The sequence below is a fragment of the Egretta garzetta genome, unplaced genomic scaffold (assembly GCF_000687185.1).
Source record: "Egretta garzetta isolate BGI_Z169 unplaced genomic scaffold, ASM68718v1 scaffold697, whole genome shotgun sequence".
Classification (NCBI taxonomy): domain Eukaryota; kingdom Metazoa; phylum Chordata; class Aves; order Pelecaniformes; family Ardeidae; genus Egretta; species Egretta garzetta.
Genome location: NW_009260141.1, coordinates 59826 through 74120, shown reverse-complemented (window position 1 = coordinate 74120; position 14295 = coordinate 59826). Strand labels below are relative to the sequence as shown.

Genomic DNA, 14295 nt, shown 5'->3' with positions numbered 1-14295 from the left:
TGCCCTCCCTCACAGCCAAATAATGGGCGACTTGCTCTCACATGCCACAGACTTGCTTTGCCTCTAAGAACAGCTGCTTTCCTTTGGAGCAGAGGCCTCCTTTTTAAAAAAAAAAAAAAATAATACATCTTTAAATACAATATCAAAACCTTAAAATAATCCTGTGTAAATAAATAGAACACAAATATCACAGTTCTCAGCCTGGAGAGGTTTCTTCTGGAGGGATAACAATTTCTGGCCCTGCTATTTCACCCGGGGATGATGAGCCATCCATACAGTCTGTCATATCTGGAACTGCTTCCTTCAACAGCCTTTCCAGATGTACCTTGGCAACAGGACTGTGCTGGAAATTGGCAGCTGCTGGCTTTTTGAGAGTGCACCAGTCCTTTTACCACTCATAGATTCATAAGTTATTTACAATCCAGGGTCAGTCAGCACCACAACTGCAGGGATTTCATCAGCTTCCTGACCCACTTCTTTTTGCTGCCTTGGGGAAGCTGAGCAGGGGAGGTGGTGGGGGAAACACAGGTCTGAGGAATGGCCACCAGGCTATGTGCCTGATAGTCCATGTGTCCATCATAACCTCCAGCCTGAATTAGGAGGCTGCCGTGAGGTGGCAGGGGTTGTGTGTGTGTAAGCTTTAGCTTCCTATTATGAAGGAGTTTGTGTTCAGATATAAATAAGGCACATGAGAGATGTGCGCACCTGCATGGATGAACACGACCATTATTACGATAGCAACAGGGAGCAGTGCTAATGGTGGCAATTAATAATGTAATGTCTCCAAGCCCGTTTTCATTATGGGGCAAACACTGTTTCAGCTGGATGGTCTTAAGGTCTCAGCAGTGATTTTAGCACCCAAGTTGAGCCTCCTTGTGCATGGGGAAAGCTCTGTCCTGGACTCAAGAAGTTCACAGACTTCATCCATCGCCCTGGTACAGGTCTCGAGGTTGGCAGCCAGCTTCTGAATTTTGGCCTTCAGCACAGCCTGGCTCACTTTTGTGACCTCCTTTGTGTATTCTGGCACAAGAAAGCTGTGGGAGCCGCAGAAGACCATGAAACAGACGGAGTTGTACAGCGAGATGGAGGCCCTCTTCTCTGACTGGCGCAGCGTGGGGTCCCCTGGGCCCTGCCCTCGGTGGAGGAACTCCAGGCAGCCAAGGATTTCCCTCATCTGTTTCCGACAAGTCATTGCAATTTCCTGCACCTTCCTCACCTCCCGGGAATTGCAGAGCACTAAGGAGAGATCAGAGGTGATGCTGACGGCCCCCCCGGCAGTGGCCAGGCCCAGACCCACAGCGGATGCCAGGAGAGAGGCTCCCAGCGTTGCTGGGCTCAGGGACAGCCCCACGATGGCTGTGACTGCTCCCGCAGCTGTCAGGGTGCTCCCACTGACATTGGCAATCAGGGACCTTTTGCGGAGTTTGTTGAGTTTACGAGCTGCCTTGTGAAGGTGAGCAATTTGGCCACGCAGCCTCCTTCTCTGATCCAGCAGCACGATGTGGAAGTGGTGTGTCGGGTCTGGTGTTTGGGGACAGGCAGCGCTGTTTCTCTCCATGGCCTCTGTCCAGAAACAGAAAAGGCTGGATTGGGATTTATGTTAAAAAAAAACATGAGACATGCTCAGCCTGGACCACCGTTTCAGGGCTGGCATCCAGCCAATTTTTTTTTTGCTTCAGCCAGCTACATGAAAGGTTTGCTGTCTGCACACACGTACACACTCCTGTACACACACGCACGTGCATGTACACACATGCACTTTTAATTACCATATTCCACTGTAACTTTCAGACAGAGGAACTTTTAAATGTTTTTCTTGTTCCCTGAGAAGACTAAAGTATCTTAGGGGCTAGGGTCAGAGGTGCTGTTGTTATTACCTCTGTGAGACACAGAATGTCTCTTCCAACCCTGGGGACGGAAATTCCCTTGAGATTAATTGACTCAGTGCCCAGAGTAGTAACACTGCCAGATCTAATATGTTGTCCCCATGATGGGATTTAGAGGATCTGCAATATTCAAGGGCATCTTTCACAAGAAAGGCAGGGCTCTGAGGAGGTAAAAGCCACCCATCCCAGGTTGCTATTTAGGGGTCATTTACCATTAAAGGAGGACAGAGGGAAGCTGCTGAGGGGAGTCAAGGTCTGGCTTTTCCATCCAAGAGGTGAGAAGCTCATTGATGCCTCAGACGGGTATTGTGAACATCCTTCCTTTCTTTCTGCCTAAGCAGCTCAAGGTCCTGCAGCATTTTTTTCCTATTGTAACCTGGCGTCAGGGTCTGGACAAAGATGGGAACCATTGTTCTGTGGTGCTTAGTCCAACCTGTGGCGGTGGATCCCCAGTGACAGTGGCAGGGAAGCCTATGAACCTTGTTTAGAAGATTCAGGAAGAGCACATCAGACAAACGAGCCCACTTTCAGTGCACGCTCCCTTGGGCATGGGGAAACAGGGGAAATGCAGGGGATGGTGGATAGAAAAGGCTTGAAAACTGCTGGCTATGGCAACCTCCCCTGGCAAGATAGCAGGAGAGTGTCTTCCCTTCTAGAAGGTGAATCTTCAGGGTTTCGGTGCTAGGTGATCTCTGCTTTCTCTCTTCTTTGCCACAAGGGTAGAAAGAAATGTTTCAATATGCATTTGCAGGTTGCTCTAGGGCTGCAAAGTGCTTTACAAAGGAAGCCAGCACCCTTAATCCTGCTTACATATAGGGCAGCTGAGGTAAGGGCGGCAGCAGGAGTGATGTAGCATCGCCAGCTGTCTGGTGGGAGCAGAGCTTTTGTGTTCCACAACACTGCACCATGCACAAGGCTGCTCTGCCTCTGCACCTAGCAAGGGCTAGCCATACAGCTAAGAAACTGTTCACAGTCCATAATGCCCTCATAGCCAAAAGAAGTCTCTGTGGCAGAAAGACCGTGTCCCAGAGCCAACTAAACAAAACTATTCATTGCTGCAGCCACCTTTTCTGTTCTAAGTCTTCTGTACTGCATGAACTGGAGGTACCTGGTCCCCCACATGGGCACACTATATAGTTAGAATCCTTGGGGCTTTCATTCTGTGGAATCCCTGTGTTTCAGAAGTAGGGAGCCTACCCTAAAGAGTCTTTCCATCCTGAAGTGTGTAAGTAAATAATTCTCACTGCAACTTTTTTCCCCTTCTACTTGTCCTAATTCATCTCACACAGAATCCTTTAGGACCTCCCCCTATGCCCTTCAGAACAACGACCCCAGTCTCTCTCGGTATTGTTGGCCCATTTGAGCCACTTAGTACATTGTGCTTTTTTTAGCTGGAGGCAGTGTCCTCTTATTTTTTATGCTATAGTCAGAGGTGAAGCTGAAAGAACAAGGACTCACACTAAGCTAAATGGATACCAGCATTGAAATGAACAATGAGCACATCATCAATAACTTAACAACAAGTCAATATGATGATCATTAAATATATTGATTCCTGTAGCCTCTTAACAATTTGTTCTGCAGATTTTCTTGCTGAGAACAGTCTCAGGTAATAAGAGCAGCCATCTCATCACAGTTAGTAGAACAGTCATTCAATATAGAGCATAAGCCATACAGTGATGCATGCCTTTTGAATACACTGATTTAGGCCAGCATAAAGGACAACAAAACCAACTTCTGCTCTTAGAGAAAAATCTCCCCAACAATAAAGGTACACATTAGTCCAAAACATGCAAACACTTTCCTAATACAGTGCTCGGAGACACTCCAAAAAATATTGATTCAAACTTACCTTTAGTTTCCAGCCAACTTCCCCAAAGAGAAATTTTGAGCTGTTTCTGGAGGAGACCAATTTATAGCTCCCGTGGACCAATTGCTGCAATGGGAATGCTTTGCCTCATACTGGGAGTTTGCCATTTCCTGCTCTCCCTTGTGCAGAAGGATGTGACACACTGGAAAGTGACCTGCGGGACAGCGAGCACACATCATATTCAGGAAATGATCCCTGCGAATGAACATTGTGTGTTCGCTTTTCCTGAACTGTAGGGGGAAAAAAAAATTTAAAATCTCAGCCTATTCCTGGTGCTGAGCTAACGCAGTCATTCCCCACAGGGAACAGATGCCTTTCCTTTCCCTGAAATAGCAACTGACTTTACTCTGTGCTGGAGCCGCCAATTGCTTGATGACTGAAGTTTCCCCCCACCACACGTTCAGAGCTAGTGGAGCATCAGCCAGCCAGCTACTTCATTCAAAACTGGTATACTTTTAAAATCGCAGCTCTTCGGGACAATTGTGCATGTGTGTGGCTGGAGCACAGCAGTGCTGTGTGAGAGCTGGAGCAGTGCTCCACGCCATAAAAGGGAAGCAGCTCCGCAGCAAGGTAATTGCTCTGAATTCCCATTCCTTCTCCTTCTGAGTAGATAAAACCATGCAGCATCCTGCAAGAGGAGTGATCTCACTGTGGTTTTGCTATGTTCCTTAACCATGGGCACCATGACGGTTGAGAAACAACCATGCTGTTTTCCTAAGGTGCCTGCCCAGCAATCAATGATCAAAAAGAAAGGGTCATTGGGATCCCCTCTTTTGTTGCCTGCTGTTGCCTGGCAGTTGTGCCCACATACAGATGTGGCCAGAGGGAGGAAGTGATGAAAGTGTTGGGGAAGAACAGCCTAAGTGACACTGCTGGTGCTGCTTTTCACATTGAGCCAGGCCCAGCTTTAATCAAAGACAGATTCTTTGGATAGGTTTAGGAAAAAAGGATTTTTTGGTTGCACTAAGTGGTGTAACCCTCCTTAGACCAAAGTGGCATGTGTCCTTATTGACGCAGGGCCTGTGGTGCCAGGGACATCTGTTTTGAGCAGTCGTGCGTGAAGATGGGGCATCTACTTTCTTGCTTGGTGGATTCTTCCTCTTCAGGACTGTTTGTTGACAGGGAACCTCTGATTGTGCCCTAGTATCCCCCTGGCCTAGCTAATCTGAAAGCTACATAGCTGTCACTGAATGGTGAGGCTTTACTGTTGAATGTGTGAGATGTGTAGCCATGCAATTGCTGGAACTGACCTTAGGAAGGGACAAGGACTGAGAGGCAGCAGGCAGGGAGAAGAGAAAGCTAGGATAATTTATTTCAGTGGCAGCTTGGTTTTAGATCATCTTAAAATGACCGTGAAATAGTATGTTAAGTGTTTTGTCAGGGGTGGACCTGCACGAGATAGGACATGAATGAATAAATAAATAGCATTGAAGAGCTACTTCAACCTGTCACAGACCTGAAAAGAGAAAACGTTGTTTTGAAGATGCTTAAATAAGCAATCTTGGTCTGTTACACTTTGTACATATTGCACGTTAACAGGAAGGTGAGTTTTGACACTGAAGGAAACTGTGTTTTAGCCCTTCCCTTTGTTTTAGCAAACATGCTTGAACTGGAGCCCATCTGCCTTGGCAAAGGCTTGCAATTGATGATAGACACAAGAGTTCTTTCTCACATTCCCAAATAAAATAGGCTTTTTTATGTAACTGCATCTGCTTTCGGACTTGTGCCAGCAGAGATGTCCTTTTTAGGACAGTGAGTTTTGTTAAAAATGAAATAATGAAGAAAAGAAAAAAAAAAGGTCTAGAATGAGCCTGAGAAGATGACACAGTTTTGGTTGCTCTTCTTCCTTTCCCAGTGCTCTTCTTTCAATATACTCAGCTGCAAAATGTTGTAAGAACCCCCTGCGATACTCAGTGCGTGGGCGAGGACGTGATTAGAGTGCAGAAGAGACAATTCACTTTTTTTTATAGTATTCCCCCACAGTTTCCTGCGCGCTGAAATACCTGCACTTCAAACAAGACAAGATGTTGGTCTCAGCCTAGGATGGCTTCTCACAGGGATCATCCCTGGGCTCTTTCACTGTCTAAAGAGGTCCCTCTTATTATTATGGGTCCTTTTCCCCATAATCCATCCCAATAATGAGGTGCATACCCAGAAAGTAAGGACTTCCCATGAGGAGCTACAGATGTCAACTTGATTTTAAAAAAAAAGAAATGTCTATTAGAATAAGAAACTTTATTTCCTAGGGAGTTGCCCTACAGCAGTATACTGTGATGTGTTTTTGTCCCTGCTGACACTCCCACAAACATCCCTTTGGAGAGAGTGCTGGTCTTCTTTCCCACCCATAATTACAGAGACCCACTCCAGCAAAGGTGAGCAGGTTGGAATGGGAGCAGGGTAGGAGAGGAGCTGCTTCTCTGAGTGGCTCCCAGGGGCTGAAAGGCTTTCAGTGCCATTATCACACCTGCCCAGATGTGAGCACATCTGCCAAGTCACCGAGTAGGTCCTAGGGGCCTGCTTGGATGAATTTTAGCTACCAGGTATCTTAAGACTTGTGGGGTAGTGCTGACCTTCACTGGGCAGTTCTGCAAGCTAGTGGAGGCCTCACCATCCTGCCTATGGGACATTTTCACCCAACCCCTCTGCTGCTGCAGTCTCTTCATTCTTGGCCTGTGAAGTGCTTGGGCTTGAGGGTGGAAGGGGCACAGAAGGTGTTTCACAACTATGCTGGCCAAAACCAGTCCCTCTGCTCCACCCTTTCCCATCTAGCCGCATCCTCTTGAAATGGGCAGAAGCCAGACTCATGCAAAATCTGCCCTGAAGGCATTTTGTGGGAGCAGATGACCAGCAAGGGGAAGGAAGGATGTTTTATTGCCTCAGCTTTCTTCCTTCCAGTGGACTTTGGCAGAAAGGACTGGTCTTTATGCTCTTGTTCTCTCCAGCAGAAGAGATATATAGCACAAACATTTATTCTGAAGCTGTTTGGAGCTACTGCAATGTAACATTTGAATGTAAATGTGTAACATTTGAAGCTGGAGTTTCAAAGATACGCTTCCTTTATTAACACTGTTTTGATCAAATAATTGAGTAAATTTGAGTAAATTTACATTCAAATACGACCTTTTTAACAGGGGATTTCTGCCACACTTGATAATTTCAACCTTAACTGCTGGATCCTGGGGCTAAAATTTGTCTTTTTTTTCCTTTTCTTTTCTTTTTCCTGTGGTCAATTGAATTGATGACATTCGTTCAGATTCAGTGGGAACTGGAATAGGCCAAAACTAAAATAAAGCAAATTAGATCAAAAAGGGCTGTATCGGCTTTTAGTAACCTTACCAGTAGATCCAAATTAATTTTTTGAAAGCATTCCAGAATCAGAAAGGCTGCTCTGGGCCCTGGTCACCAGTGGTGAGGGGCACTTCAGTTGGGTTTGGAGAAAGCTACAAAGAGTAGTTCAGGGTGGAGGGAACAGGGCAGCCTGTGGGGTGGAAACACCTCTTCGTAGTTCCAATTAGGTAGGATATTAGTCAAGTGCATTGACTGTGCCTGTTCCTACTTTGTAGGCAAGCATTCATGTAGCAAAAATACCATCCTAAATTGCCTTGTCAAAACACTGCCAGCAGTGTCTGCAGAGATGAAGTGTTTATTTGGACACAGAGAGTGAATTTCTGCAATGGACTTAAACAGGCCAGCTTATACTGCCATTTGCCACCTTTAGTTATATGTTTCAGTGCAGGCTGCATGGCATAAGGTGCTCTCTCCAATGCACAAAACCCCAACTCCCCACTTAGCCTGTATGCCTCCAGCCTTGCCTGTGGCACAGCTGAAGTGACTGAGCGCGGCCGTATGCAGGTTCTGCTGACACCAGCGCTGCTGGAGGACTTTTCTCTGTTCAGTGTCTCAACGGTGGCAGCAGCAGCGCCACAATGAGCAAGTCTGGCTAGCCGTACCCTCAAGCCCTGTAGAGAATAGACAGTCATTACCATATATCTAGAACTGCAAAGAAACCTAACAGTTTGGTGGTGTGATTTAACCCCAGACGGCAACTGAGCACCACAGGGCTGCTCGCTCACTCCCCCCACAATGGGATGGGGAGAAAATCAGGAGAGTAAAAGTGAGAAATCTCGTGGGTTGAGATAAAGACAGTTTAATAGGGAAAGCAGAAGCCACACACACAAGCAAAACAAAGCAAGGAATTCACTTGCTACTTCCCATGGGCAGGCAGGTGTTCAGCCATCCCCAGGAGAGCAGGGCTCCATCACACATAATGGTTACTTGGGAAGACAAACGCCACCACTCCCAACGTCCCCCCTTTCCTCCTTCTTCCCCCCAGTTTATATAACGAGCAGGATGTCATATGATATGGGATACCCCTTTGGTCACTTTGGGTCAACTACCCTGGCTGTGCCCCCTCCCAGCTTCTTGTGCACCTGGCAGAGCACGGGCAGCTGAAAAGCCCTTGACTGGTGTAAGAACTGGTTAGCAACAACTAAAACATCAGTGTGTTATCAACCGTATTCTCACACTAAATCCAAAACACAGCACTATGCCAGCTACTAGAAAGAAAATTAACTCTATCCCAGCCAAAACCAGGACACTTGGTGAAAAGTAGAAATTAGGTAGCCTGGTTTCTTATGGCTCTTTTTCCTGTGGACTTCTTGATGGATGAACTCATGTTGCAACATTTCTCTCAACGGAAACAAGAGTCTGGATTCTTCTCACCTACAAAACTACTTACTTGCATGAAACTTGCAAAAAGTTGGTGTCTTTGAAACCTTGACTGCTTTGTCAAATTCTGGCTGAGATTGCCCAGGAAGCTCAAAAGCTACTGGTTCACAAAACTGCCAACACCCTGCTATGTAACCCTCATTTTTGTAGGGAGCCAGGCTAGAACAAATCCCTGTGTCCTGCAACCGAAACACAAGGCACAGGTGTCCATGGTTTCTTTTCCCCTTTGCTGGTGTGAATCTTGCAGTGTTTAGCCAATCCTTGGTGTCATGTACTGCTCTGTGGTCTTCCCCCTGCCAGGGTGATGTCCATGTCCTCCAGTGCAGGAGGAGCTGCTGGTGCAGAAACCTTCAGTGGTGTTTCTGTACCTCATGCTGGGGGTTCTATATTTCAGTGAAATACTTTACATTGATTAACCTTCCTACCTGGCACCGTAGAAACAAGACAGACACACAAGGGCCTAAAGAAGTTCAGGAGAAGTTAAAAACTGTTGCCTTGAACTTCAGACAGGGATGCATCTCACCCCTCTTCAGAGGTTCACACACAGCCAGTTTATTCGCTTTCTGAAGCTCCCTCTAGAGACAGGAGAAGAAAAAGCCATCCCCAAAGGCTGGTTCAGTCCATCTCTTTCAGGCACCTGATCTAGAATATGTGAGTAGTTGTAGATAGCAAGTCTTTATCCCTCTATTACCCCATTTTATGTCCCCCAGGTTTGTTAGGTTTATGCTCCAATTCCAAATGTCCTGTCCCACAGAGACTGCTCTGGGCCAGAGATGGTGTCTGTAACCCAGCACTTGGTGCCTTGCAGTGCTCCTAGCTAGGAGATGCTATTATGGAAGACTGTGGGTGGCAGTGGTACATCCCTGCCTGTCCCCTTCAGTAACAGGCCCTTCTCACCCACCGATTTGTCCAGCGCCTTTTGACCCTGCTGACGCCAGCTGTCTCCACTGCCTCCTGGGACAGTACAGTTCAGAAGTTCCCTGTTACTCATGGTATAAAGAAGTATTTTCTTTTGCCTGTTTTCAGCTAATGTACTTCTTTCACAGAGTGACCCTTATGCTAGCTGTGTGGGATCCGGGAAAGAAAAGTCCATGGGTTTGGTGATCCTGCACTGCACGGTGCGTTGCACGTGGTCCCCCCTCCTGCTCATGAGTGACAGGTTGTCAGTCACATTCTCAGGATTAGCAGAGGACATGTACGAGCCAGGCATGTGCAGAAGAACACAAGGCTTTGGAGAGCTGTGCTTGGGAATACAAAGAAAGCATGTGATGGATAATGTCATTGCATCACAGTCCTAATGGTTTCTTCTGGGTCAAGGAAGGCTGAGATTCAGTTTTAAAGGGCTGAATCTGAACTGAAAAAAACCCTAACAAACCAACCAACCAGTTCAAATCATTATTATTTTTGTCAAGCCAGGACTTTTAATTTCAGGTCAGTTTTTCCATTCTCGAAATATGATAGCTGCAATGTCATTTCTCTTGGTAACATACCAGGGCTGGGAAAAATAATCAGAAACATTTTCTCCTATTGCCAGTGTGCTTAGAGGGAAGGAGAAAGGAAAATGCTTCCTCACTAAAGGCCAGATAGATTTTTTTTACCTGTGTTAGAATTAACATTAAGGCATAACCTGTTGCGAGGGCCTCAGAAATTACTTATTACACATCCCCCAGACCTGATCAGGAAGAATAGCTGTCAGTAATATAAACCTCTTTGAAGGGAAATTTATGAAGAAGGGGTGGTAGTCTCATGAAGGATCTCAGGGCATCTTTACCAAATCTGTTAATGGGAGATCTGGCAAGAGCAAGTCAACCCTCCATTGAGGCCTGGGAGCCTGTGCTTCCAGAAGAGGGGAAGCTGGCCAGGACGTGATGGGGATGGGAGCTTGGCATTTCTCCCAGGCTTCTAGTTCAGGCATGTGCTGTGCCTGAGCGCTCTGCTGCCTAGTGTCCCTGAAGCAATTTCACAAGTCTACAGGGTTGGTCAGCAGATGCTTTTGGCCAAGGTGGATTTGGCCTGCTTCCTGCACCCTCCTGAGCAAATGATCAGGACGTGGGAGGGAGGAAAGGAAACCTGGGAGAAAATGTGCTTCCCTGCATCTGCAGATACGCCCTGCATGACTAGCAGAAGCCGTAAGGGCAGGGCATGGCTGAGTGACCCCGTGGTTTGCAAACACATGCAGTTTTAAAAAATACTTTCTAAAAATGGCATCATTCTGGGAGGTAAAAAGGCTGGAGGGGTAGTAAACCTCTCTGGTAGTGTCTGATCAAATGCAGCCCTTGAAAAGATCAGGTAGTGCCTCTTTTTTACCAGTCCAGTAATACAGAAACCCCAGCCCACCCAAAATGAAACAAAGTAAGCAAACAAACAAAAATGAAAAAAAGTAATTCCTTAGCTTTTTTTAAAAATTTTTTTCTAACCCACCCCAGACACAAACAGTAAAGAGAAACCTGGCTTTTGCATCAAGCTGAGCTGGGCCTAGGACAAGACTTATAGAGGACAGTAAAGCTGTTTGTATCTCCCCAGGTTGGATGGAGCCAAGATAAACCCTGTTGCCACCGAGGGCAACCCAGAACAGGTTCTACCTTACACTTCGCTTCTCACTGCCAGAAGATGCTCTGCTGGCAGCTGGAAATTGCTGGGGTGAGATGAGGAGAGTGTCCTCTAAAATACCAAAAAAAGTATTTTCAAGGAAGATTCTGTAAAAAAAAAATCTCAACAACAGCATTTCTTTTGAGCCCTGTGACATTTGGAGCTATGGGGAAAGGGAAACCCTAAGCTGCACCAGAGAAGAATTAGATTACCAAGAACCGCTCGTCATCAGGATCACGGTCCTTACAAGTACTGTTCAGAAGACATGCTTGTGTAGAAGGCAATCTCCTATTTCCTCATGGGCTACAGGTGGCTACATGTTTCATTTTGCTGTTAAGATAGCTTTTCCCAGATTATTTTGTAGCCCATCTCCTCATCATATGAGCTCTTCCATTCACTCTCCCTATCCCATTCCTGATTAGAGGACACATCCACGTGGCTTGGGTGGACTGTTCCAGAGGACAACCTTGGCGTAAGCTGCCAGACTGAAGTACGCCATTCCCATGTCCATACAGGGTCTTGTGGCTCATGCTTGCTCCCCACCAAGTAATACAGAGCCCTCTTCTACAACATATGGTCCTAGCAGTATCCCAAACCGGGCCCTTTTAGCACTCATCCTATCCCCTCTTTGTGCACATGTGCTAGATCCAGCATCCAGCTTTCCAGACTAATTCCTTGTTTTGGGACACAGGTGGGGAAGTACTGGGGCTGGAGGGCTGGAGGAATTTCCCACTACTCTGGGGAAGGACATGAAGATGACAAACTTCACAGGGTACACAGGTGGCTCCTAGGATAAGTCAGAGAGGGATGCATTGTCATGGTCTACTTCAGTACCTGTGAAAGGAAGGAGAAAAGCTCTGGATGCAAAGTGCAAGCTCCTAGGGAAGAAGATGAAACCTATAATATCTATGCTCGCCTGCTGCTGGAAAGCTCCCAGTATGCTGCCTGGGACCAGGGAGGGATGTGGATGGTGGTTTCACAACACTTCTCTACTACAGAGCAGTAGCACAGGAGGGATGGACCTCATCTGGATCAAAAGAGAAATGGGCTTCTGGCTATGAGCATGCAGGAAGTTGTCAGTGAGCTTTTTAACTGAGGAGTGCGGGAACGCCAACCAGCGGTGACATTTGTCAGGATGGTGTTCCAAGGACAAGACATAGCAAATTTTGTAACTTCTAGGGAAGGAAACATCAGGGGACAGCATAAACCAAAAGGGTCAGTATTCAAAGAGAAGGCCAGGGAACCAAATCAGTGCTGTGATTGTCTCAACATCAGGGCTTGAAGCCTGGGAAACAAGACAGGAGCACTGGCACATTTTGCTGTTACGGTAGGCACTTTGGGAACCTTGAGCTTGCTAAAAACAAGCTCAAAGGAACAGCTAGGAAGATTAAAGTCTCACAGGTGGGTGGAGATGGCTGAAGTGACCATGCTGGGGGCACAGTGGTAGGGCTACCACCCACCCAGAAAGGCCTGAAAAAGGGAAAGTTGCTGGCACTGATAACACGAGGGAGGGTTGAAGGCATCGTTCAAAAAGCTGCCGGTGTGTCTGAGTAAAGAACACAGAAAAGAACATAAACTCTAGCAGATTAAGCATAAAAATATAACTGAGCTGTCCAAAAAGGGATTAGAAGATCAGCTAGTTAAAAAATCAAAACTAGTACTAAATCCTCCATCTGTCACGGCAACAGCAAAAATCCTGCCTGAGAGCCTATCCGACCACAGGGGTCTTGGTCTATATGCTGTGCCAGACACACTGGTGGAGGTATAACGAGGGTCAGAACAGCCTCCTGGATAAATACAGCCTTTTCAATAATGTCAGCATAGTTTCAGCATGCAAAAGGAGGTCCTGCCTTACAAACATCTTGGAGGTTTTTTGACGAGGTCAACTACTATGTGGGGAAGGGTGATCTGGTTGATGTGATCTGCCTGGATTTCCAAAAGCTTTTGATAAAGCCTCTCTGAAAAGACCTTAAAGAAAAGTCAACAGCAGCAGGATAAAAGAGAAAATCTAGCAGGGATAGTTGTTTGATAGAAGGTTGAAAAAAGCACAGGACTAAATAGAGGAATGTCACCAGGGAGTTCTGCATGGGTCTGCACTAGGATCTGTGCTCATTAACAAGTTCCTAAATGATGTGGAAAAAGGGGTGAACAGTGAGATGATGGGGTTTGCTGACAATATGACTGGCCAAAGCACTGTTGCAGTTGTTTATTAAGAGAAACTTTTGTTTCAGTGAATATCAACACAAATGCAACGTGAGGCTGATGTCCACTACGTATCTTCTTAATCCATGTTTGCTTTTTCAGCTCAGGGGGAGATAATTAAAAAAAATCATTTGGAACCTTGACCCATAAGTCACATAACTCAAACTAGATCCTTTTAATTGTCATTAGCGGTCCTAGGTCTCGTTCAGGCTGTGAAGCTTAGCAATAGGTTAAGATGAGAGGCAGCAGAGCTGCAGTGTGGAGGGCAGTCCCTGGTCTGCCATTTGCTGCTGCTGCTGAGAGCAAGGACACTTTTGCCTGGAGCAGCCCCACCTCCAGACACCCCAGACCTCCCTGGACTGGTGCTGTGCACTGTGATGGTACCATCAGATGGCTGTGATCTTAGAGAAGGTTCCCTTCTGTACCTCCCAAACATTGCTCATACAGGTACCGCTGCTTGCATCTGTACAGAACTCAGTATTTGGCAGGGGGTGTTTGGCTGTTGGGATGGCCTTTATGTCCATCTTGCATCAAGACTCTGAATTAGACAAACCTGCTTTGGAGACTGGTTGTTGACTCTGCCTTTAAAGACAAATTGCATTCTTGATACCTAGATCAGATTTTAATCCAAATCCACGAGACTTAACATCTCTTGGAGTATCCTAGGGCTCCCCGCTAGGCTGGGCATTATTTTATATTTGCAGCACATCAGAGATTGAGTGCCTGTACAGATCAGATGACAACATTTTGTACTGAATTGGTATAGCTCTAGAAAAATGTTTTCACACTTGAAGCAGCTCTGCAGGTTTGGAGAACGAACTGGGCAGAAAGGGTGGATATGGCCTCTCATTTTCAGCTCTTGCTTGAACACAGTGCAGTCAGGGAGCTGGATCAGGTCTCAGAAAGCAAATATATTGCTCTGTTTTGTGCCTCTTTAGAGAGGTGTCTGAAGATGAGCATCCTTCCCCTTTCAGCTTTAGTACAGACCAAGCATTGCACCCGAAACACTTTTTCTTCTTT

At 46.4% G+C, this 14295-nt stretch overlaps 1 protein-coding gene across 1 annotated transcript; it reads right to left on the bottom strand.

Annotated features, from left to right (window-relative positions):
* Positions 1-817: 817 nt before the first annotated feature.
* Positions 818-1558, bottom strand: APOLD1 (apolipoprotein L domain containing 1). The gene has a single exon (XM_009641692.1). It carries the CDS (start codon positions 1556-1558, stop codon positions 818-820), a length of 741 nt encoding a protein of 246 aa, XP_009639987.1.
* Between the last annotated feature and the right edge of the window lie 12737 nt (positions 1559-14295).

Bases quoted from the DNA above. Each gene is read 5' to 3' on its own strand.
- APOLD1 (XM_009641692.1), bottom strand. From the start codon at position 1,558: ATGGAGAGAAACAGCGCTGCCTGTCCCCAAACACCAGACCCGACACAC.